Source organism: Protopterus annectens, chromosome 2.part0, assembly GCF_019279795.1.
Source record: "Protopterus annectens isolate FY-2018-M chromosome 2.part0, PAN1.0, whole genome shotgun sequence".
In the NCBI taxonomy this organism is placed as follows: domain Eukaryota; kingdom Metazoa; phylum Chordata; order Ceratodontiformes; family Protopteridae; genus Protopterus; species Protopterus annectens.
Window position 1 is genome coordinate 396,687,863 of NC_056728.1, and position 25,210 is coordinate 396,713,072.

The window sequence follows — 25,210 nt, forward strand, 5'->3', positions numbered from 1 at the left end:
CTGAGGTATCTCCTGCAATCTTGTCTGATAGGGACATGCAGATATGCCTCTTTGAGGTCCAGCATTACCAGCCAAGACTCCTTGCCCAGCATGGGAAGAAGCTGCTGTAGTGTGAGCATTTTGAATTTGGGTACCTCCAGGTATGTGTTTAGAATTGAGAGGTCTAAAATGGGTCTCCAGGCTTTGTCCTTTCTTGGTACTAGAAATAGTCTTGAGTAAAAACCTTGACCTTGCTCCTTTGTAGGTACCTTTTGGATTGCTTTCATATCCATGAGAGCTGAAATTTGCATTTGTGCCCCTGCCCATTGGTTTGGAGGCAGATTTGGCATACCTCTCATCCATGGTAAAGTGTGAAAATGAAATCTGTAGCCTCGGGTAATAATATCCAGAACCCATTTGTCCTTTGTTATGATGCGCCAATTTTATGGAAATAGAGCCAGTTTTCCTCCCAAAGGTGCTGCCAGGGCAATTTTGCTTGGCAGGCGAAGAGGGAAGTCATTGTGTTTGTTTCCTGGAGGGTTGAGATCTTTCGTCTCCACCTCTTTGAGTTGTTGTATGCCATTGTCTAGGCCTGAAAGAACCTTGTGGCTGGCATCTGCCCCTTGGGCATCTGTACCTACCCCTTTGGGGTCTGTCTGATGCAGGAAAGGACCAGTTTTTTGATGGCCAGTTTCTGCTGAAACGAAGAGGTTGTACCTGTAAAAAATCTTTAACTGTCTGCATAGATTTTACCTTTTCTTCCATTTTCTTTAAAACTTTCTCTGCTTTGACACCAAATAACACATCTTTCTCTAATGGAGCATCCAATAACTTTGCTTTGACATGTTCTGGTAAGGCTTGCTCTTTTAGCCAAGCATGTCTACGTATTACAGATCCTGTGACAGCTGCTCTACATGAGGCTTCCAATGAATCAAAACCACACTGTAAGGTATGCTTTCCCACCTGTTCTGCTGCATGCAGCAAATCCTGCATCTCTTTGAAATCAGGTTGATCTGTATGAGGGATCATTTTCTGCTTTAACTGTGTAATCAAGTACTGCTGGTATTTTAACATGTGGAATTGGCAGTTTAAGGCCCTCATGGCCAAAGTGGCAGACGTATACACTTTCTTCCCCCATCTTTCTAATGCTCTGGAATCTCTTTCAGAAGGTAGTGGATTCTTAGCAGTAGAGGCCTTAACCCCTTTGGGACCCTGGGAAATGGTTTCGGGGTCTGCAACAGGGCTTTTATATAGAACTTATGAGAATCAGGAACTCAGTAGTACCTGTCTGGTTTAGCTGGTGTAGGAGGTAAGGAATCTGGGATTAGACTAGATTCGGTGTAAACATCACCCAAAATGTCTAAAACTGGAGGAATTGCAAGGGGTCTATGCTGTGGGAGAAGAAGGAACTCACGGAGTCTTTTCTTAGAGTCAGAGTAATCTTGGCCTTCCCAGTGGAAGTGTTCCCTCATGGTGTGTAAAGTTTCCCCAAAAGAGTAGTCTTCAGGGGGGGGGGGGAGACAGAGGGAATGGACTCTTCAGCATCTGAGTCTTCATAAGGAGGGAAGGAATAATCCTGGTCCTCAGAGTTAGCTGAGGAAATGGATGCTTGGTCAGAGGAGGATAATCTTCCTCCAGTCTAGGCCTTTTGTCAGGAGGGGGTTGTGAACCCCTGATAAGGGTAATTAAATCCTCAGCCATCTTAAGCATCTTTTTTTTAGGCATAGGGGCCCCTGGGGGGGAACTGTGGACCCGGTTTCCTAACTTTTAAGGGGGTTTTAAGTTTAGCATAAGACTTAATAGAGATAGCTGTCGGTTTGAAGACACCTTCAGAAACCGAAGGCCTGTCCAAAATCTCCGGATCACCGTCAGGGTTGGCATCCGAGGGGTGAGATGGAACTGGCTCCTGAGGCCCAGCTGATTCGGTCTGGGAGGCCGTCAGAATTTCTAATCAGCAGTAGTCAGGGGCTGCGTAGGCGCCTCGCTGAAAACCAGAGAACCAGCGGTAGGCCTTGCTGAGGCCTCGGTATCTGGTCTTGGCCTTGGTTGCCTGTCCTTATCCTTGCGTTTTTTAATCATTGCTGATGTCGGTTGTTCCGACGACATGCTATAATTAAATTTTCTGCCAAAATAATGTCGGGCAAAATCTGCCCGACGCTTGATTGTACGTTTGTTGAACCTAGCACAAAACCGACAACCAGAGACGTTGTGGTCTGGGCCTAGGCAAGGAATACAATAAGAATGAAAATCCTTATGAGGTATTTGCTTCCCACAAGAAATGCAATTATTAACTTTGTATGACATCGGTCTGAGGCAAGAAAAATTTCCCCAATGGGGTACTTAGCTTTAGAGAAGACTTCGGGCTGAAATTCGATTCGAAAATCTCAGGAGCTAGCCGACCGGCACTTGCGAACTGCTTCTGCTTCGGGCACCGTGCGGCAAGAAAGACTGAAGAAAATGGCATTGGCTGCCTCTTTTATCCCCCAGTCGCACTGACGTCAGGGAAGAAGCGACAACCGACGCCGGACCAAGACTTTGGGATTCGGCCGACTGCGGGACCGCCTGATGGCAGGATAACCCAAGTGTGATGACTGCAGCAGTATAACACGATGAACATCGTATGTTCTTTTAACCATGCATGTCTTCTAATGACCGAGCCTGTAACTGCTGCTCTGCATGAGGCCTCTAAAGAATCAAAACCACATTGCAAAGTATGCTTTCCCACTTGTTCAGCGGCATGCAATAAATCCTGCATTTCTTTAAAATTAGGAGGATCTGTATCTGGAAGCATTTTTTGTTTCAAATGAGACATCAAAAATTGCTGATATGCATGTGAAATTGGAAATTTAAGGCTCTCACTGCTAAAGTCGCAGACGTATATACTTTCTTCCCCCATCTGTCTAGTGCTCTGGAATTTCTGTCAGAGGGAACTGGGTTCTTTGCTGATGAGGCCTTAACCCCTTTGGGTCCCTGAGAAATAGTTTCAGGATCAGCAATAGGGCTTTTATACAGAAATTTTGTACACATCATCCACAACATCTAGCACTGGCGGAATAGCCAGGGGTCTGTGTTGAAGTAATAATAGGAAGTCTCTGAGCCTTTTCTTGGATTCTGAATAATCCTGGCCTTCCCAGTGGAAATGCTCCCTCATGGTATGTAAGGTTTCCCCAAAGGAGTAGTCCTCAGGCGGAGAGGCTGATGGAATTGATTCCTCGGCACCAGAATCCTCATAAGGGGGTAAAGAATATCCCAGGTCTGAGGATGAATCTGAGGAAATGGACTCCTGGTTGGATGAATCATAATCTGCATCCTGTCTAGGCCTTTTATCAGGTGGGGGATGGGAACCTCTGATCAGAGTGATTAGGTCTTCGGCCATTTTGAGCATTTGTTTCTTAGGCATGGAGGCCTGTCCTGGAGAATGCTGTACTTGTTTCTTAGTTTTTAAAGGAGGCTTTGACTTAGAAGAGGGTTTAATGCTTAGCTGAGTAGGTCTGAAGACACACTCTGAAGCTGCGGGTAGCTCAGGTACTCCGGATCCCTCGGCAGGATCGGTATCGGTCTGCTGAAAAGCTAGTGCATCCGAAGGCCCAGCCATCTCTACGTGGGGGTCGGGGGCGGCCTGTGGTTCTGCAAAAGTAGTCGTCAGGGGCTGCGAAGGCGCCTCACTGAAAACCGGAGAACCGGTGACTGGCCTAGAAGAGGCTTCATTGTCAGTTTTGGGCCTCGAATGCCTGTCCTTGTCTTTGTGCTTTTTATGATTACTGGTCATCAGAAGTTCAGATGGCATCGTATAATTAAATTTTCTGCCAAAGTAATGTCAGGCAAAATCAAACCGACGTTTAATAGTGCGCTTATTAAACCTAGCACAAAACCGACAACCAGTAACGTCGTGGTCTGGGCCTAGGCATGGGATACAATAAGAATGGAAATCCTTATGAGGTATTTGCTTCCCACAAGAAATACAGTTATTAACTTTTACTGACATCGGTCTGAGGCAAGAAAAAGTTTTCCCAATGGGGTACTTAGCCTTGTAGAAGACTTCGGTTCTGGATTCAGAATGAAAATCTCAGGAGTAGGCCGACCGGCACTTGCGAACTGCTTTTGCTTTGGGCTCCGCGCGGCAAGAAAGACTGAAGAAAATGGCGTTGGCTGCATCTTATATACCCCTGTCACACTGACGTCAGGGAGGAGGCGACGGCAACCGACGCCGGACCAAGACTTTGGAACTCAGGCCAGTTGGGGAACCGCCTGATGGCAGGATAACCCAAGTATAATGACTGCAGCAGTGTCACACGATGAACATGTCTGTAGAGGTAGATGCAGCCCTGGTGGAATGTGATCTTATGCCCCTGTGGGGTAGGTTTTCCACGGTGCTTATAGCAGAAATGAATGCAATGGGCTATCCATTTAGAAATGGTTTGCTTTGAAATGGCCTTCCCCTCTGCCCCTGCAGCAAAGCCAACTAGCAGCTGTTCAGATTTCCTGAGAGGCTTAGTCATGTCCAAATAAAATCTAAGTTGTCTGTGCAGGTCCAAAGAGTGCAGAATTCATTCTCCTTTGTTTTGTGGACTAGGAAACAAGGTAGGCAAATGAATGGACTGATTTAGGGCCACACTAGACACTACCTTGGGCATAAAGGAAGGATTGGTCTTGAAGGAAACCCTGTCTGCATCGAAGATAATGAAGGGCTCCACTGCCATGAGGACCTGTAATTCAGACACCCTTTTTACTGATAGTGATAGCTAAAAGGAAGGCTGTTTCCCAAGGAAGGAATTTCAACTCTGCAGTTGCAGCTGGTTCAAATGGAGGGAGAGTGAGCTTTTCCAATATAAAGCTAAGGTCCCAGGCTGGAGTAGGGGCCCGCCTGGGGGGGAGTCTTAAATTTTTAGCCTCTCTGAGGAATTGCTTTAACAGGGGGTGAGAGAAGAGGGGTGGTTCAGTATTATAATGTGCTGAAATGGCTGAGGCATGAATTTTAATTGATGAGAAGGAAAGGCCCTAGTGGAGAATATCTGTTAAGTATTGAATAATATGTGGTAAGCTGGGAACTGTTGTGCCCATCCTGAGTCTGGCTCCAGGAACAGTATCTTTTCTACTTTTCAGCATAGGATTTTCTAGTACTAGGCCTCCTTACCTCCAGAATGACATCTAGCACCTGCTTACTGAGGGATGCTATTGGAGAGCTCAGGTAATTAGCCAGACTGCAAGGTTCAGGGTTTGGAGCTGGGGGTGCAGAATCTGGCCCTCCTGCTGGGACAGCAGGGAAGGGGTCTGAGGCAGGTGCCATGGTGCCAGCAGTGACACACTGTGCAAGAGGGGGTACCAGTGCTGGCGTGGCTAGTCGGGTGCAATCAGTATTGTCCTTGGTTTGTCCTGTTTAATCTTTAGCAGAACTTTTGAGAGAAGAGGCAGAGGGGGAAAGGCATAGACTGAAAGGCTTTCCCAGGTGAAGGACAGGGCATCCACTTTCCAAGCTTGTCTGTGGGGTGTCCTTGTGCAGAATTTGTCCAATTGGTAGTTCTGAGCGGAGGCAAACAGGTCTATCTCTGAGCTCCCCATTTGTTTCTCAAAATGTTGAATAACTTTGGTTCCAGTTTCCACTCGTGTGGGTCCATGAGATTTCTGCTTAGGTCATCTGCCTGTGAATTTAGCTTGCCTGGCAGGAATTGAGCTTGTAGGTGCACTTGGAAGCTCAAGGCTGTGTTCCACACAGCCATGGCTAGTCTGCAGAGGGGATACAAGTGGGTTCCTCCCTGCTTGTTTAAGTACCACATAAAAGTGGTGTTGTCTGTCTTTACCAATAACTGTCCTAGAAGAATGTGGTCCTTGAAGGCTGTCAGGGAATTCTGTACAGCTAGCATTCCTTTTTGATTTATATGCAGGTGCATTTATCTCGGGTTCCATTTGCCCTGAATGCACTGCCCTGCCAAATGAGCCCCCCATGCATAGTCTGATGTGTCTGTTGTTACGGTTTGGGCGGCAGGGGGTAGAGTGAATGGCAGTCCCTTGTTGTGGTAGCAGGCCTCTGCCCACCAAAAAAAATGTCTTTTTACAAGGAATGATATGAATCATTGATTCCAGATCCTGAGAATGTTGACACCATAGGCTTTTTAGATACCATTGTAGTTTCCTCATATGAAGTCTTGCATATGGAATTAGTAGAATGCAAGAGGCCATGAACCCCAGGGCTTGCAGGATTTTCTTTGCAGATAGCTGGGTCTTTGTGGCCAGTAGCTTGAAGTAGACTGTCAAACAAACTTGTTTCTCTGGCGTGAGGTAAGCCATCTGGGAAGTTGTGTTCAAGCTTGCTCCCAGGAATAGAATTTGTTGGCAGAGTACTAGATGAGATTTCTTTTCGTTTATGGTGTAACCCAGTGAGGTTATCAGTTTCTTTACAAATGCCAGATGATTTATTAGCATGTCCTGGCTTTCTGCATGAATTAGACAATCGTCCAGGTATGGGTACATTTGAATATTTTTTTGCCTGCAAAATGCAATGACTGGAGCTAGGCACTTTGTGAATGCCCTGGGCACAGTAGATAAGCCAAAGGGAAGTGCAGAGAACTGATAGTGCATGTAGCCTGCTCTGAACCGTAGGTATTTCCTGCAAGATTCCCTTATTGGAATGTGCAGGTAAGCTTCCTTTAAGTCCAAGATTGCCAACCAGTCATCTTTGCCTAGCATAGGAAACAGCTGATGAAGAGTTAGCATTTTGAATTTTGGGATTACCAAAAAGGTGTTTAGAATACAGAGGTCCAGGATAGGATGCCAGGAGCTGTCTTTTCTGGGTACCAGGAAAAGTCTTGAGTAAAAACCTTGTCCCCTTTCTTCTGCTGGAACAACTTGAATAGCCCTGATACTTAGAAGGGGGAGAACCTCCTGCTGAACCTCTGCCCACTGATTTCGGGGTAGGTCTGGCCAACCGTTTGGGGTTGGTAAGGTGTGGTAGTGGAATCTGTATCCTTGGGAAACTATATTTAAAACCCATTTGTCCTGGGTAAGGAGTTCCCAGTTTTTTGCATGCAGGGTGATCTTTCCCCCTAAAGGAGCAGGCAGTTGTGCAGGGCTTGGAAGGTTTAAGGTTAAGTCATTGTGACAGTTTTCCATAGGGGTTGTCTTACTACTTCCGGCTTTGGAAGTGGAAGCCCCCCATTGCTTAGTCCTGTGAGTACCTTGAGACTGTAGCCTAGGTGGTCTGCTGTTCCTGGGTTTGGACTGAGAAGGCCTGGAAGAGACTGGAAAGGACCAGTTCTTAGAAGGCCAATGCCTACTAAATCTGGGAGACTGTACTTGCAGGAAATCTTTAACAGTCTGCATAGATTTAGCTTTTTCCTCCATCTTTTTGAGTACTTCTTCTGCTTTGTTGCCAAACAGGCGGTCTTGGTTGAAGGGCGCATCCAGTAATTTAGCTTTAACATGATCTGGCAAATTTTGCTCCTTAAGCCAAGCATGCCTTCTAAGAACAGACCCAGTGACAGCAGCTCTGCAAGATGCTTCTAAAGAGTCAAAACCAAATTGCAAAGTATGTTTATCAACTTGTGCAGCAGAATGCATTAAATCCTGTAATTCTTTATTTTCAGCACAGTCAGGAATCAACATCATTTTCTGTTTAAGTAGTCCAATAATATGCTGCTGATACTTTAACACAAGAAACTGACAGTTTAAGGCCCTAATGGTCAAAGTAGCAGAAGTGTATACCCTCTTACCCCATCTGTCCAAGGCTCTGGAATCTCTATAAGAGGGGGTAAGGTTTTTGACAGTAGTTGCCTTAATGCCTTTAGGTCCCTGTGAAATGGTCTCTAGGTCCACAGTAGGATTCTTGAAGAGGAACTTGTGAGAATCAGGTACTCCATAATACCTGTCAGGTTTCCTGGAAGCTGGAGGTAAAGAGTCTGGGGCCATGCTAGATTCCAAGATGGCATCATCTACAATGTCCATGATAGGAGGGATAGCTAAAGGGCTGTGTTGAGGTAGGAGTAAGAATTCCCTAAGTCTCTTTTTGGATTCAGAGTAATCCTAGCTTTCCCAGCTGAAATGCTCCCTAAGAGTGTGCAAGGTTTCACCAAAAGAAAAATCTTCTGGAGGTGAAGCGGAGGGAATGGAGTCCTCTGCATCAGAATCCTCATAGGTAAATAAGGGAAAATCCTGGTAATCAGAAGAAACAGAAATTTCAGAATCCTGATCAGAAGAATCAGAAGGAAAATCAGTTCTAGGTCTCTTAGAGGGGGAAGGCTGGCTTCCCCTGATTAAAGTAATAAGGTCTTCAGCCATTATTGTCATTTGTTTTTTAGACATATGGGCCTGACCATGTGGTTTGGATGTCGGTTTTCTAGGCATGGGTCGAGTTTTAGGCCTTGAAGAAGAAGATGTCGTCGGTTTGAAATGCAAATCAATAGGCCTGAATACATCTTCAGAAGCCATACCGGACTCCAAATAGGTCTCAGTAGGGGCCTGCAAATCTGAATTAGTGGGTATCAGGGGCTGCAAAAGTGCCTGAGTACTGGCGAACTGGCGACTGGCTTAACGGAAGCGTCACGGCAGCTTTGGACCTATGTGGTCTGTCTCTGTCTTTATCTTTACATTTTTTTGGAATGTCAATAGTCGGATGGCTTACCGAAGCCATTTCTGGATAATTGAACCAAATATCGAAATAGTTTGATGCAAAAATGAACCGACGACGAATAGTTTGAGGATTGAATAAGGTACAAAACTAACAGGGAGGGACGTCGTGGTCTGGGCTTAAGCAAGGAATGCAGTAGAATGAAAATCTTTATGAGGTATTTGCTTTACACAGGTAAGACAATTGTTAACTTTTACTGACATCGGTTTAGAGCAAGAAAAAGGATCCCCAATGGGGTACTTAGCTTTTTTGAAGACTTAGTTCTGAAACTCGAAAATGAAAATTTCAGGAGTTGGGCGACTGGCACTTGCAAACTGCTTCTGCTTCGGGCACTGCACGGCAAAAAGGACTGATGTAATGGCATTGGCTGCATGCTTTATACCCCTGACGACCTAAGGAAGAAGAGACAGCATCCGACGCAGGACCCAAGACTTTGATATTCAGGCCAGCTGAGGGCTACCTGCAGGCAGATAACCCAAACCTAATGACTGCAACAGTGAAACATGAACATCTGTGGAGTTGTCTGTCTTTACCAATAGCTGTCCTGGAAGGATGCGGTCCTTGAAGGCTGTCAGGGAATTCTATACAGCTAAAATTTCTTTTTGGTTGATATGCAAGTGCATCTGACTCAGGTTCCATTTGACCTAAATGCACTGCCCTGCCAAGTGAGCCCCCATGCATAATCTGATGCGTCTGTAGTCAGGGTTTGGGTGGCAGGGGGTGGATTGAAAGGGAGGCCCTTGTTGAGGTGGCAGGCCTCTGCCCACCAAAGGAACTCTGTCTTTATACCAGGAATGATAGGAATCATTGATTCTAGGTCCTGAGAATGTTGACACCATAGACTTTTTAGATACCATTGTAGTTTCCTCATATGCAGTCTTGCATATGGAATTGGTAGAATGCAAGAGGCCATGAACCTCAGGGCTTGCAAAATTTTCCTTGCAGATAGCTGGGTGTTTGTGGCCAGTAGTTTGAAGTAGCCTGTCAAATAAACTTGTTTCGCTGGCGTGAGGTAAGCCATCTGGGAAGTTGTGTTCAAGCTTGCACCCAGGAATACAATCTGCTGGCAGGGTACTAGATGAGATTTCTTTTTGTTTATGGTGTACCCCAGCGAGGTTAGAAGTTTCTTTACAAATGCCAGATGTTTTAATAGCATGTCCTGGCTTTCTGCCTGAATCAGACAATCGTCCAGGTATGGGTATATATGAATATTTCTCTGCCAGCAGAATGCAATGGCTGGAGCTAGACACTTTGTGAATACCCTGGGCGCAGTAGATAAGCCAAAGGAAAGTGCAGAGAACTGATAGTGCATGGAGCCTGCTCTGAAGCGTAGGTATTTCCTGTAAGATTCCTTTATTGGAATGTGCAGGTAAGCTTCCTTTAAGTCTAAGGTTGCCAACCAGGCATCTTTGCCTAGCATAGGAAGCAGCTGTTGAAGTTTTAGCATTTTGAATTTTGGGATTACCAAAAAGGTGTTTAGAATAGAGAGGTCCAGGATAGGACACCAGGAGCTGTCTTTTCGCGTCTATATCAGATAATCGAAACGGCTCATTATCGAATGCCATAATGTCGAAATGCAAAACCCGAACCCTAACAATATCGAAACCTCAAAACAGCAAATTTTTTTCCAGGGAAAAAATTTGCTGTTTCGAGAAACAAACACACACCACAAGCACATTAAAAAGCAGCAATCCACACACATACATTTAAAAGTTACATCTAACCCTACACTATACTGCACATACACTACTATCTATCCACTTACCTTAACCCAGACCCTAACCCTAAGGTCCGTCACTACCGCACACTCACCTCACCCGCGCCCTAACCCTAACTCACTTAACCCACCCCTAACACCAAATTCTCACTATCGCACACTCACCTCACCCCACCCTCGCCCTAACCCTAACTCACTTAACCCACCCCTAACCCCAAATTCTCACTATCGCACACTCATCTCACCCGCGCCCTAACCCTAACTCACTTAACCCGCCCCTAACCCCAAATTCTGTCACAATCGCACACTTGCCTGACCCGTGCCCTAACCCTAACTCACCCAACCCACGCCCTAACCCAAATGTCCACACAATCACACACTTACCTTAACCCAACCCGTAACTTTCCACTGCATCGCTGAAAACAGCGAAGCCACAACAACGGCCAACCAAATTCTTTCCCTAGGAAAGAATTTGGTTTTGTGCAGCTTCACTGTTTTCAGCATTCGCAATATTGGGTTCAATATTAGATCATTCGAAAGTCTGCTGTTTCGATGATCTAATACAGACCCGTCTTTTCTGGGTACCAGGAAAAGTCTTGAGTAAAAACCTTGTCCCCTTTCTTCTGCTGGGACAGGTTGAATAGCCCTGATACTTAGAAGAGAGCGAACCTGCTGTTGGGCCTCTGCCCACTGATATGGGGGTAGGTCTGGCCAATCATTTGGGGTTGGTAAGGTGTGGAAGTGGAATCTGTATGCTTGGAAAACTACAATTAAAACCCATTTGTCCTGGGTAATGAGTTCCCAGTTTTTTGCATGCAGGGCGAGCTTTCCTCCTAAGGGAGCAGGCAGTTGAGCAGGGCTTGGAAGGGTTAAGGTTAAGTCACTGTGACATTTTTCCATTGGGGCTTTCTTACTACTTCCAGCTTTGGAAGTGGGTGCCCTCCACTGCTTAGGCCTGTGTGTAGCCTGAGGCTGTAACCTAGGTGGTCTGCTGTTCCTGGGTTTGGACTGAGAAGGACTGGAGGAGAATGGAAAGGACCAATTTTTAGAAGGCCAATGCCTACTAAATCTGGGAGGCTGTACTTGCAGGAAATCTTTAACAGTTTGCATAGATTTAGCTTTTTCCTACATTTTTCTAAGGACTTCTTCTGCTTTGTTGCCAAACAGGCGGTCTTGGTTTAAAGGAGCATCCAGTAATTTAGCTTTAACATGATCTGGCATGTTTTGCTCCTTAAGCCAAGCATGTCTTCTAAGATGCTTTTAAAGAGTCAAAACCACATTGCAAAGTATGTTTACCAACTTGATCAGCAGAATGCATTAAATCCTGTAATTCTTTATGTTCAGCACAGTCAGGAATCAAAATAATTTTATGTTTAAGTAGTCCCATAACATGCTGCTGATACGTTAACATATGAAACTGGCAATTTAAGGCCCTAATGGCCAAAGTAGCAGAAGTGTATACTTTCTTACCCCATATGTCCAAGGCCCTGGAATAGCTATTAGAGGGGGTAGGGTTTTTGGCAGCAGTAGCCTTAATGCCCTTTGGTCCTTGGGAAATGGTCTCTGGATCCACAGTAGGATTCTTGAAGAGGAACTTGTGAGAGTCAGGTACTCTGTAACATCTGTAAGGTTTTCTGGGAGCTGGAGGTAAACTGTCTGGGGCCAGGCTAGATTCCAAGAAGGCATCATCTACAATGTCCAGAACAGGAGGGATAGCTAAAGGCCTGTGTTGAGGGAGGAGTAAGACTTCCCTATGCCTCTTTTTGGAGTCAGAGTAATCCTGGCTTTCCCAGCGGAAATGCTCCCTAAGAGTGTGCAAGCTTTCACCAAAAGAAAAATCTTCTGGAGGGGAAGCAGGGGGAATGGAATCCTCTGCATCAGAATCCTCATAGGTAGATAAGGGCAAATCCTGGTAATCAGAAAAAACAGAAATTTCAGAATCCTGATCAGAAGAATCAGAAGGAAAATCAGTTCTAGGTCTCTTAGAGGGGGAAGGCTGGCTTCCCCTAATTAAAGTAATAAGGTCTTCAGCCATTCTAAGCATTTGTTTTTTAGGCATATGGGCCTGACCATGTGGTTTGGACGTCGGTTTTCTAGGCGTGGGTCGAGTTTTAGGCCTTGATGAAGAAGACGGCGTCAGTTTAAAATGCAAATCTGTAGGCCTGAATACACCCTCAGAAGTTGGTGCCTACACAGCGGCTCCAGACCCATCCAAGGTAGTGACATCCGCAGGTTCGATAGTCGAAGAGGCATCTCGTGGCATACCGGACTCCGAATGGGTCTCAGTAGAGTCCTGCGAATCTGAAGTAGTGGGTATCAGGGGCTGCGAAAGCACTTCACTGAGTACCGGCAAACTAGCAACTAGCTTAACGGAAGCGTCGTCGGCAGTTTTGGACCTATGAGGTCTGTCTCTGTCTTTATCCTTTCGTTTTTTCAGAATATTGGTAGTCGGACGGCTTACCAAAGCCATTTCTGGATAGTTAAACTAAGAACCAAAATAATTTGCTGGGAAAATAGACCGATGACGAATAGTTCGGGGGTTGAATAAGGCACAAAACTGACAGGGAGGAACGTCGTGGTCTAGGACTAAGCAAGGAATGCAGTATGAATGAAAATCTTTATGAGGTATTTGCTTTCCACAGGTAAGACAATTGTTAACTTTTACTGACATCGGTTAAGAGCAAGAAAAAGGATCCCAACAGGGTACTTAGCTTTTTTCGAAGACTTCGGTTCTGAAACTCAAAAACGAAAATTTCAGGATTCGGCCAACCACCACTTGTGAACAGCTTCTGCTTCGGACACCACGTGACAAGAAAGACTGATGTAATGGCATCGGCTGCATGTTTTATACCCTTGACGACCTGACGTCATGGAAGAAGAGACAGCATCTGACGCAGGAATCCAAGACTCTGGTATTCAGGCTGGCTGCGGGCTACCTGCAGGCAGATAACCTAAATGTAATGACTGCAACAGAGAAACACGAAGAACATCTTCTGGCTTTTGATCAACAACCTGCTGCATACTTTCTTTTTTGCCAGTGAAAACAAGACTTCAGTACTTGACCAGACAACTAGGAATATAAGAGTATATGTATAAAAAGAGTGAAAAAAAGTATTCATCACAGCACCGATCTACAATTAATCCACCTGAGTAAGTGATGCAATGTTTATGCAATACCAAAGATTATCAGTTTATTGTCTCCAGATGTTGAACCCTGGTATTCTACCTTCAAAGCTGCAGGGAGGGATCTGAAGCACATATGTTCTTGCCCTAAGCAGATGGCTTTTGGGAAGACAGACTCCAAAACAGACCCTGTTGTGGATTTGACTAAACTGTCAATAAAGTATGTTTACTGGGACACTTTCTGGATGTCACAGAAATGGTTCATAAGCAAATGCCAGTACTTTAACTTTGGTCTACCTTCCTAGTTTCACTGACAGTCTGAAAGTAAACTGTTTGCAGACTTTTATTCAAATGTTGAGGTCAAGGTGAGCTGACAAGCAGTAAAAAGAACCCAAAAAGTTTAGCAAACATTTGCAGTGCTAGCAGAAATCTTGTATAAAGTGGTCATAACTGGATTACAAATATTTAACGAAACTTGAAATTTATTGGGGTAAACCCAGGATTGGGTAGAGGGGAGGTGGAGGAAGAGTATGGATTTGAGGGCATGTGTTGTTTTTACATACTGTTAGCTTTTATTCAGAACTTTGAAACTGAATACAGCGAAGACAAAAATAAGACGTCTGCTACATCCACTACAAATGTTATTATTTTATCATATTTCTGTGTGAATTTGCAGGAGTAGGTAATTGGGGTGAATAGGCAATTAGCTATTTGCATAATTTTAGAAATTAATTTTATACTAGGAACACATGCGGATAAAGATGACAGATGCAGGCTGCTTATTATGCTACTCAGGAATGGGATGTTTCTGAAAGACCAGCAGGCGAAGACTGCAAACTGAGAAACAGGTTCAGATTTTATGATGTTCCTTTGTTTACAGTGAAGAAACGATGTAAATATAGTTTAAAAACAAAATAATCTGCAATCAGAAGTCTTTCCAAGTCATTTTTAGTAAGGTATTCAAGAGCGTATGACTCAGGACTACTCAGTCTCCCCAAGGTTTGAATTTAGCTTCTATTTCAAAACCCAAAGTGTTCAAGAACAGGGTAAAGAAGTAAACAAAATGTGCAAAACTAATCTGCAAAGCAAAATAACAGCCTTCAAAGCATGTCAAGCAAGCCAATATAGGTTCATAGGTTCATAGGTTGGTACTAGGCTATCAGCCCTAGGACAATTCCCTGGCTATTTCTTCCCACATTGTTTACTTTCCTGGACGGTTCCTCTTGAAGAGGTCCAAAGAGGCACTCTGCTTGACATGTATGGGCAATCTATTCCAGAGTCTGGGAGTCTCTGGGTCAGAAACGATCCTCCAGCATGTTTTGTTTATTGTGATGACAAGGTTTAGATCCGTAGCTCTGAGGATTGGGATTTCTTTAAGTGTAGCATGTCCAACAGCTCTGGATTTGACATGGCCTTGTATGTTAAGCAGAGAACAGAGTATAGCTGGAGTTTTTTAAGGCGGTCAGCATAGGGCATCTGCTTTAGGCCTGTGATTCTTTTAGTGAGGTATTTCTGAGGCCTTTCCAGTTGTTGCAGATGTATTGAGAGGTACATACCAAATGGGGCGTTGTATTCTATAATGGGTCTAATGAGGGATGAGTACAGTGGGACAATGACCTCCTTTTTTCTGGATGAAAAGCCCTTCGTGATGAGGTGTGCCACAACTTTCAGTTCTCATTGAAAGATTTAGTCCCACAGTACTGTAAGTCATCTTCCACCAAATATACATACAACATTGACTAGTATGAAACAGAGACCATTCTAGAATGCCTGCTAAGAAGAAACACTGTATATGTATGTGGTGCTAGCAACTGCTATTTGGGAAATGGACCCAGAAGGTGTAATGTTCAACAAGAAGGGAAAGGGATTTTGTGACACTCAGACAGCTGACCTATTTCAGAGAGACAGTGTGGCATTTTTTGTTGCTTGCAGATAACCTCTGGAAAAGATATGGTGGCTCTGCAGGTTTAGTCTTGCTTGAAGAATAGGAGGAGCAGATGCCATGACGTCACTGTATACAGATATCATCTGACTGTTGGATATTTGATGATGAATTCTATTCCTGCTCAATCATCTCCTTTCAGAGACCTTGGCCCCTGGCCTTGAGAATTAGTACCACTGCACTCCGCCCCCAAGGAGTTGGGAGGCCTGCCTGGCAAAAGGTAAAAAGTAAGGGCAACTGGGCTGGCAAGATGGAACACAGTGGGTTGAGAGAATGTGACCCCAGATATTTGCATAAGTTAGATGGGGAATGGGTGTACAAAACAGGGGGACATTGGTCCCTTACTGATCTTGTTTCAATTCTTTGAACAGTTCTACTTACAGTATTGCTAGGGACTTGTCTGTGTTGGTGCACTGCTTAAGACTCAACATTGTGGTGCATGTCAAAGCCCAGTACCCTGACAAATACACTGGCCCCAGTACTCAATATCACCCCCTCTCTTCTCACTGTAACAGAATGCGAATTTCATTAGTGCTTATTTGAAAACAATTACAGACACAATACAGATCAGTACAGTAACGTCTCTTGTAATGTCATACCTCTGCTAAAATGACCAAGACCTTTTTAAAATCTCCTGAGGTATCAGATGCAATGTCTTTTGCTAGGTCTCTCTTCAGTTCTGAAAATTTAAATAAAAAGTTAAGTTGCTCAGTAAATTCACCATGTTATTAGAATACAAATGAGGCAGCTAATAAAAATCTAATACCTGGCACACACATAGTCATAAGGACGAATGCTACTAAGGGAGACACAAGAGTAGCATTCAGACAGCAACTGACACCTCTTAGCAGTACCTTGTTAGTTACAAAGCCCGACAATGACTTATTGTTCCTCATTTATTTCTATTTAACTAACAAACATTAAAAGGAATAATGCATTTCTATGTTGCCTCCTGCGGACATAACACAATTATTATCACATAAAAGTTTTTTTCCAACAATAGGCTATGATGTCACAGTACTAGACAAGAAAGAGACAGCAGAGGAACAAAATTCAATGAAAATTGTAGAAGAAAAAATGTGCATGCAAGCAAATTTTCATGATATCAAGTACCACAAAAGAAGAATTTGTGAGAAATGCAAAGAGAATTGTACATTTTATCACCTTCATAATTTTCACTGAGGTGTCAGAAGCTCTTAAACAAGGATGCAAGAAAAGACAATCTTATGGCGAAAAATAGTAATTCTTAACAGTTAACAGACAGACTTGCATATGTACATTCCCTAGCTGTAGTTCCTAATAAATGGCACCGATAGCTGCTTTACTTTCAATACCTTTATTCACTGCCAGACATTTATGAAATAAAAAGTACAGTTATGTAGACTTACCATAAATGTAGATGTTCGAATGTATTCACTGTTGCAGTCATCACACTTGGGTTATCTGCCTGCAGGTAGCCCTCAGCCAGCCCGAACACCAGAGTCTTGCGATTTCTGTGTTGGATGCTATCGCCTCTTCCATGACATCAGGTCATCAGGGGTATAAAACATGCAGCCAACGCCATTACATCAGTTTTTCTTGCCCCAGATGTCAGGAGCTCCCAAAATAGGAAGCAATCACATGGTGTGGAAAACCTCCAGTAAAAAGTAAATACCATTTCCATAAGATATGGCCAAAAAAGAGGATAGGTAGAAAGTATAGAAAAGACAGGGGGCTGGAGGGAGGGTAACCAAGACTGCAACAGTGAATACACTCTAACATCTACATTTATGGTAAGTGTGCACAACTGTACTATGTTCTTCGTGTTTCACTGTTGCAGTCATCAAACTTGGGTTGATTCCCAAAGATGAGGAAGGGTGGAGGCAGTCAAGCAGTATTAGGGCTGGCTAGCAGGCCTTTTAAGTCTGCTGTTGCAAATCCAGCTCTGGATTTGGAAAAGATAGGTAAGTGGTAATGCTTGGTGAAGGTGTGTACACAAAGTACAGTTGTGCACCTACCATAAATGTAGATGTTCGAGTGTATTCACTGTTGCAGTCATTACTCTTGGGTTATCCTGCTGGCAGGCTACCCTCAGTTGGCCAGAATTCCAAAGTCTAGGTCCGGCGTCGGTTGCTGTCACCTCTTCCCTGATGTCAGTGCACCAGGGGTATAAAAGATGCAGCCAACGCCATTTTCTTCAGTTTTTCTTGCCCCAGATGTCAGGTGCCCCAAATAGGTAGGCTGAAAAATATACCAATAAGAAATGCATGCACAAAAAGAACATTTCCTTCATCTACAATCAAATACTCCAAAAAGGTTGTATAGGATAGAGAAGTGCAGATAAGTCCCAGCAAAGAGAAGGGGGATGGTGGGTGGGTAACCTGGACTGCAACAGTGAATACACTCTAACATCTACATTTATGGTAGGTACACAACTGTACTATGTTCATCGTGTTTCACTGTTGCAGTCATTACTCTTGAGTAGAATCCCAAAGCTGAGGATGGGTGGCTGGACTAAATAGGATTAGGAGAGGCTATGAGGCCCTGCAGAACTGCAGTGGCGAAGCCTGCTCTGGACTTAGAGTAGAGAGGCAAGTGGTAGTTCTTTGTAAAGGTGTGCACTGAACTCCAAGTTGCAGCCTTTAAGATTTCTTTGGTTGGTACTTCTCTGAGGAAGGCTGCTGAAGTGGCTGCTGCTCTGGTGGAATGAGGTCTAATGCCCTCAGGCACTGATTTGCCATGTTGAAAGTAGCAGAAATGGATGCAATGGCCTATCCATTTAGAAATAGTCTGTTTTGAGATAGCCTTTCCTTGTGATCCTGCAGCATACGACACTAAAAGTGTTCAGTCTTTCTGAAAGCTTTAGTTCTGTCCAAGCAGAAACGCAACTGCCTGTGTATGTCCAAAGAATGCAGAATTTTCTCACCCTTGTTCTGTGGATTTGGGTAAAAGGTAGGCAAGTGAATGGTTTGGTTGAGGGCCACACTGGACACCACCTTAGGCATAAATGTAGGGTTTGTCCTCAGAGAAACCCTGTCTGGATGAAAAATGATGAAAGGTTCCACAGCCATGAGTGCTTGTAACTCCGAGACTCGCCTTGCAGAGGTTATGGCTGTTTTCCAGGATAAGAATTTTATATCTGCTGTAGATGCTGGCTCGAAAGGAGGCAGTGTACATTTTTCCAAAACATAATTGAGGTCCCAGGCCGGAATTGGTGCTCTCCCTGGAGGCCTAATGTTTTTGGACCCTCTGAGGTACTGCCTTATTAAAGGATGAGAAAAGATAGGTGGCTCCATATTGTAATGTGCAGAAATGACAGAGGCAGGAATCATACTGATGAGAAAGAAAGGCCTTTGTTCAGCAACTCAGTTAGGTATTGTAAAATCTGAGGAATATTTGGTACAGACGTGTTAATGCCTTGTTCCTGGTTCCAAGCACAGAATCTCTTCTTTTTTTCTGCATAAGATTTTCTGGTACTGGGCCTCCTGGCCTCCAAGACAACATCCATAACAGCTTTTGAAAGAGGAGTGTTCTGAATGGCTACATTATCCGCCATGCTGTCAGGTTTAAGGTTCTGTGTTGGCTGTGCAGGATCTGATTGTTTTGTTGGGTCAGCAAGTGAGACGTTTGAGGCAATATCCATGTTGGACCTTGAGACAAGCTCTTTAGGACTGGGTACCAGTGTGGGCGTGGCCAGTCTGCTGCAATCAGAATCATTTTTGGCTTCTCTTGTCTGACCTTTAGGAGTACTCTGGGAAGGAGAGGCAGTGGGGGAAAAGCATACACTGTTAGATTTTTCCAGCTGAATGATAGGGCGTCCACTTTCCATACTTGCTTGTGGTAAATCCTTGTGCAATCTCTGCAATTGTCAGTTGTGAGGGGAGGCAAATAGATCTATGTCTGGGCATCCCCATTTCCTTATTACCATGTTGAAGACTTGTGGATACAGTTTCCATTCGTGGGGATCATTGAGGTTTCTGCTTAGTTCGTCTGCCAGAGTATTTGTTTTTCCTGGCAGGAATTGTGCATGCAGGTGAACTTAAAAAGCCAATGCTGTGTCCCATAAGGTCATTGCTTGTCTGCAGAGGGGGTACGAATGTTTACCTCCCTGCTTGCTTATGTACCACATGACCGTAGTGTTGTCTGTCTTTATCAGTAACTGTCCTGGATGAAGCAGGTCCTTGAAAGCTGTTAGGGCATTTTGTAGAGCTAGCATCTCTTTTTGACTGATGTGAAGATGCAACTGGTTTGCAGGCCATGTCCCCTGAATACATTTTCCTGCCATATGGGCCCCCCAGGCATAATCTGATGCATCCGTTGTCAGTGTCTATCTGGCTGTGGGTAAACTGAATGGCAGACCCTTGTTGTAGCACCCCACTGTTTAGGCCTGTATGAGCCTTGGGGCTGAGATCTGCCTCTGGGACACCTGTATCTGCCTCTTTGTGGTCTGTCTGAGACTGGAAAGGACCAATTTTTAGAAGGCCAGTTCCTGCTAAACCTGGGTGGCTGTACCTGTAAGAAATCCTTGACTGTCTGCATGGATTTTGCTTTAGCCTCCATTTTTTTCAACAACTCTTCTGCTTTAGTACCAAACAAAGTATCATGCTGTAATGGTGCATCTAGTAATTTTGCTTTAACATAATCAGGCATATTCTGTTCCTTTAACCAAGCATGCCTTCTAATAACAGAACCTGTAACAGCAACCCTGCAAGAGGCCTCCAGTGAATCATAACCACATTGCAAAGTATGCAATAAATCCTGCAATTCCTTGTTCTCTAAACATTCAGTATTTGTCAACATTTTCTGTTTAAGTAGAGACATTAAATATTGCTGATATTTAAGCATATGAAATTGACAATTTAAAGCCCTTACAGCCAGGGTGGCAGAAGTGTAAACTTTTTTCCCCCATCTGTCTAGAGCCCTAGAATCCCTATCAGAGGGGACAGTTTTTTTTGCAGTGGAAGCTTTAACCCCCTTGGGACCCTGAGATATAGATTCTGGGTCAGCAGTGGGGTTTTTATATAGGAATTTATGAGAATCCGGGACCCTGTAGTATCTGTCTGGCTTAGCAGGTGCAAGGGGTAAAGAGTCAGGGGACAGTCCGGACTCTGAAAATACATCATCTACAATGTCTGGAACAGGTGGAACAGCAAGGGGTCTGTGCTGAAGAAGAAGCAGAAAGTCTCTGAGCCTTTTCTTAGATTCAGAATAATCCTGGCTCTCCCAATGGAAATGCTCCCTCATAGTATGCAGTGTTTCCCCAAAAGAATAGTCCTCAGGAGGAGAGGCTGAAGGAATGGATTCTTCAGCATCAGAATCCTCATAGGGAAGCATGGAGTAATCCTGTTCAGAAGAGGAATCAGAGGAAATAGATACCTGATCAGAAGAATCATACTCTGTCTCTTGCCTAGGCCTCTTATTAGGAGGCGGATGGGAGCCCCTGATCAAAGTAATTAGTTCTTCGGCCATTTTGAGCATCTGTTTTTTAGGCATGGAAGTCTGAGTAGGAGAATGCTGTACTTGTTTCTTTGTCTTTAGAGCTGCTTTAGTCTTTGTCTTTGAAGCTGAAGATGGCTTAACATATAGTTGTGTAGGTCTGAAGACACCCTCAGAAGCCGATGCCTGCTCAGCGGCTCCGGACTCATCTGAGGGAGTGATTTCCGAGTGTCCAATACCTTGAGTTTCCAGAGGCCCAGTCGGCTCCACGTGGGAGTCGGTAGCGGCCTGTGGCTCTGAGGTAGCGGGTGCCAGGGGCTGAAAAAGCGCCTCACTGAGAACCGGCAAACCAGCGACTGGCCTAGAAGGGGCTTCATCATCGGTTTTGGACATCGGATGCCTACCCTTGTCCTTGCGTTAACCTCCAGTTGTCGGCTGTTCCGCCGGCATTATATAATTAAATCTTCGGCCAAAGTAATGAAATGCAAAATCGAACCGATGCTTGATAGTGCGTTGGTTAAATCTAACACAAAACCGACAGCTAGCAACGTTGTGATCAGGGCCTAGGCAAGGAATACAGTAAGAGTGAAAATCCTTATGAGGTATTTGCTTCCCACAAGAAATACAATTGTTAACTTTTTCTGACATTGGTCTGGAGCAAGAAAAAAGTTTCCCCAACGGGGTACTTAGCTTTAATGAAGACTTTGGTTCTGAAATTCAGATTTGAAAATCTCAGGAGTCAGCTGACCGGCACTTGCAAACTGCTTTTACTTCGGGCACCGCGCGGCAAGAAAGACTGAAGAAAATGGCGTCGGCTACATCTTTTATACCCCTGGCGCACTGACGTCAGGGAAGAGGCAACAGCAACCAACGCCGGACCTAGACTTTGGAATTCTGGCTGACTGAGGGTAGCCTGCCAGCAAGATAACCCAAGAGTAATGACTGCAACAGTGAAACACGATGAACATCTCCAGGTTGCAATTTCCAGAATGTCCCTGGTAGGGACTGCCCTGAGAAATGCTGTTGAGGTTGAGGTAGCCCTAGTGTAATGAGGTCTGATCCCCTGAGGGGTAGGTTTCCATGGTGTTTGTAGCAGAAATGGATGCAGTGTGCTATCCATTTAAAAATGGTTTGCTTTGAAATAGCCTTGCCCTTTGCCCCTGTAGCAAAGCAGACTAGCAGTCAGATTTTCTGAAAGGTTTAGTCCTGTCATGGTAGAACTTGAGCTGTCTGTGCATGTCCAAGGAGTGCAGAATCCTTTCCCCTTTACTCTGAGGATTAGGAAAAAAGGTTGGTAAATAGATGGATTGGTTTAAAGCTACACTGGATACCACCTTGGGCTTAAATGAGGGGTTAGTCCTGATGGAAACCCTGTCCGCATGGAAGATAAAGAAGGGTTCCACAGCCATAAGGGCCTGTAACTCAGACACTCTTCTTGCTGAAGTGATGGCTAGAAGTAAGACTGTTTTCCAAGACAGGAATTTTAACTCTGCTGTAGCAGCAGGCTCAAAAGGGGGTGGGGGTGAGCTTCTCTAGTACAAAGTTAAGGTCCCAGGCAGGAGTGGGAGCTCTCCTTGGGGGTCTTAAATTGTTAGCTCCACTCAGGAACTGTTTGATCAGAGGGTGAGAGAACAAGGGTGGCTCAGTATTGTAATGAGCTGAGATGGCACAGGCATGGATCTTAATTGATGAGAAGGCTAGGCCTTTGTGGAGCAGCTCTGCTAAATAATCTAGGATGTGAGGTAAGGTGGGCATGGCTGTGTCCTTTCCTTGAGATGGGCTCCAAGAACAGTATATTTTCCACTTTTCTGAATAGGATTTCCTAGTACTAGACCTCCTGGCCTCAAGGATAACATCCAGAACCTGTTTGCTGAGGGTTGCTGGTGATGTATTCATGGAATAAGCCAGGCTGCCAGGTTCAGGGTTTGCAGCTGAGGATGTAAAAGCTGGGACAGCAGAGAGGGGGTCTGATGTAGGTGCCAGGGTGACACTGCTGTCAGACTGCGTGGAGTGGGTACCAGTGCTGGCATGGCCAGTATGGTGCAATAAGGACTGTCCTTGGCCTGTCCTGTTTGATCTTGAGTAGTACTTTTGAAAGGAGGGGCAGAGGGGGAAAGGCATAGATTGAGAGGTTTTCCCATGTTAAGGATAGGGCATCCACTTTCCATGCTTGGCTGTGGGGATTTCTGGTTCAAAATTTGCTCAGTTGATGGTCTTGGGGGGAAGCAAAGAGGTCCACCTCTGGTGTCCCCCACCTCTGTATTAGAAGTTTGAATGAGTTGGGTTCCAGTTTCCACTCATGTGGGTCCATTAGATTTCTGCTTAAGTCGTCTATCAGTGAATTTTGTTTGCTTGGCAGGAATTGCGCTTGCAGGTGCACTTGATTGCTCAAGGCTGTGTTCCACAGAGCCATGGCTAACCTGCAGAGTGGGTAGGAATGAGTTCCCCCTGCTTGTTTATGTACCACATAACTGTGGTGTTGTCTGTCTTTATCAAGAGTTGTCCTGGCAAGATAAGGTATTTGAAGGCTGTCAGTGCATTCTGTACAGCTAACATTTCTTTTTGATTGATATGTAGGTGAATTTGTCCTGAGCTCCATTTGCCCTGAATGCATTTGCCTGTCATGTGAGCCCCCAAGCATAGTCTGATGCATCTGTTGTCAGGGTTTGGGCAGCAGGGGGTTGAGTGAAAGGGAGTCCCTTGTTGTGGTTGCAAGCCTCTGTCCACCAAAGGAACTCTGTCCATAGGCAAGGAATGATAGGAATCACTGTTTCCAGGTCCTGAGAATGTTGACACCAGAGACTTTTTAAGTACCATTGAAGTTTCCTCATATGCAGTCTTGCATACGGAATTAGTAGAATGCATAAGGCCATGAACCCTAGGGTTTGCAGTATTTTTCTTGCAGATAGCTGGGTTTGGGTGGCCAGTAGTTTGAAGTAATTTGTCAAACAAACCTGCCCTTCTGGAGTGAGGCATGCCATCTGGGAAGTTGTGTTCAAGCTTGCTCCCAGGAATACAATCTTTTGGCTGGGTACCAGATGTGATTTATTTTCAGTGATGGTATACCCCAGAGAAGTTAGGAGTCTCTTTACAAACATTAGGTGCTGAAGTAGCAATTCCTGACTGTCCGCCTGAATCAGACCATCGTCCAAGTATGGGTAAATTTGAATATTTTTCTGCTTGCAGTATGCAATGGCTGGAGCCAGGCACTTTGGGAATACCCTGGGTGCAGTAGATAAGCCAAAGGGAAGTGCAGAGAACTGACAGTGCAAAGAGCCTACCCTGAAACATAGATATTTTCTGCAAGATTCCCTTATAGGGATGTGCAGATAAGCTTCTTTTAAGTCTAGGGTGACTAGCCAGGAGTCCTTGTTGTTGACAGTTGACAGATCCAGAATAGGGCGCCAAGAGTTCTCTTTTCTGGGCACCAGGAATAGTCTGGAGTAGAAACCCTGTCCCCTTTGCTCTGTTGGAACAGGTTGAATAGCCCTGATACTAAGAAGAGAAAGTACTTGCTTTTGGGCCTCTGCCCACTGGTTTGGAGTAAGGTCTGGCAATCCACTTGGGGATGGCAGTGAGTAGAAGTAGAATCTGTATCCCTGGGATACAATGTTTAAGACCTATCGGTCCTGGGTAACATACTCCCAGTTTTTTGCATGCAGGGTGAGGTTTCCTCCTAGGGGTGCAAGTACTTGGGCATGGCTGGGAAGGATGAAGGACAAGTCATTGTGAACATTTTCCATAAGGGGGTGGCTTACCACTCCGTTTTTGAGGAGGGAGCACTCCATTGTTTAGATCTGTGCATACCCTGAGACTGTAGTCTTTGTGGTCTGTTGCCCCTGGGTGTGGGCTGAGAAGGTCTGGAAGGGACTGGAAAAGACCATTTTTTGAAGGCCAATGGCTACTGAATCTAGGTGGCTGTACCTGTAAGAAATCTTTAATAGTTTGCATAGATTTAGCTTTTTCCTCCATCTTTTTAAGAACTTCTGCTTTTGAGTCAAACAAACATATTTGGTTTAATGGAGCATCTAGTAATTTTACTTTGACATGGTCTGGCAAGATTTGTTCCTTCAGCCAAGCATGCCTTCTCCGAATAGACCCAGTGACAGCAGCCCTGCAAGATGCTTCTAAGGTATCAAAACCACACTGCAAAGTATGTTTACCAACTTGGTTTGCAGAATGCATTAACTCTTGTAAATCTTTATTTTCTGCACAATCAGGAATCAACAATATTTTTTGTTTAATTAGTTCCATAATATGCTGATGGTACCTCAGCATGTGAAACTGGCAATTTAAAGCCTTGATGGCAAGAGTTGCAGAGATATATACCTTCTTACCCCATCTGTATATAGCCCTAGAATCCCTGTCTGAAGGGGTAGGGTTTCTGGCTGTAGTAGCCTTAATCCCTTTAGGT

The 25,210-nt window shown here is 44.6% G+C and overlaps 1 protein-coding gene across 1 annotated transcript in view; it reads right to left on the bottom strand.

Moving 5' to 3' along the window:
- The window catches only part of LOC122793103 (annexin A1-like), a gene marked incomplete in the record, with an annotated part of 731,647 nt that overhangs the window by 446,150 nt on the left and 260,287 nt on the right, over window positions 1-25,210 (bottom strand). Inside the window, 1 exon segment of the mRNA XM_044060835.1 lies at window positions 15,981-16,060. Coding sequence (XP_043916770.1) covers window positions 15,981-16,060 — 80 coding nt within the window.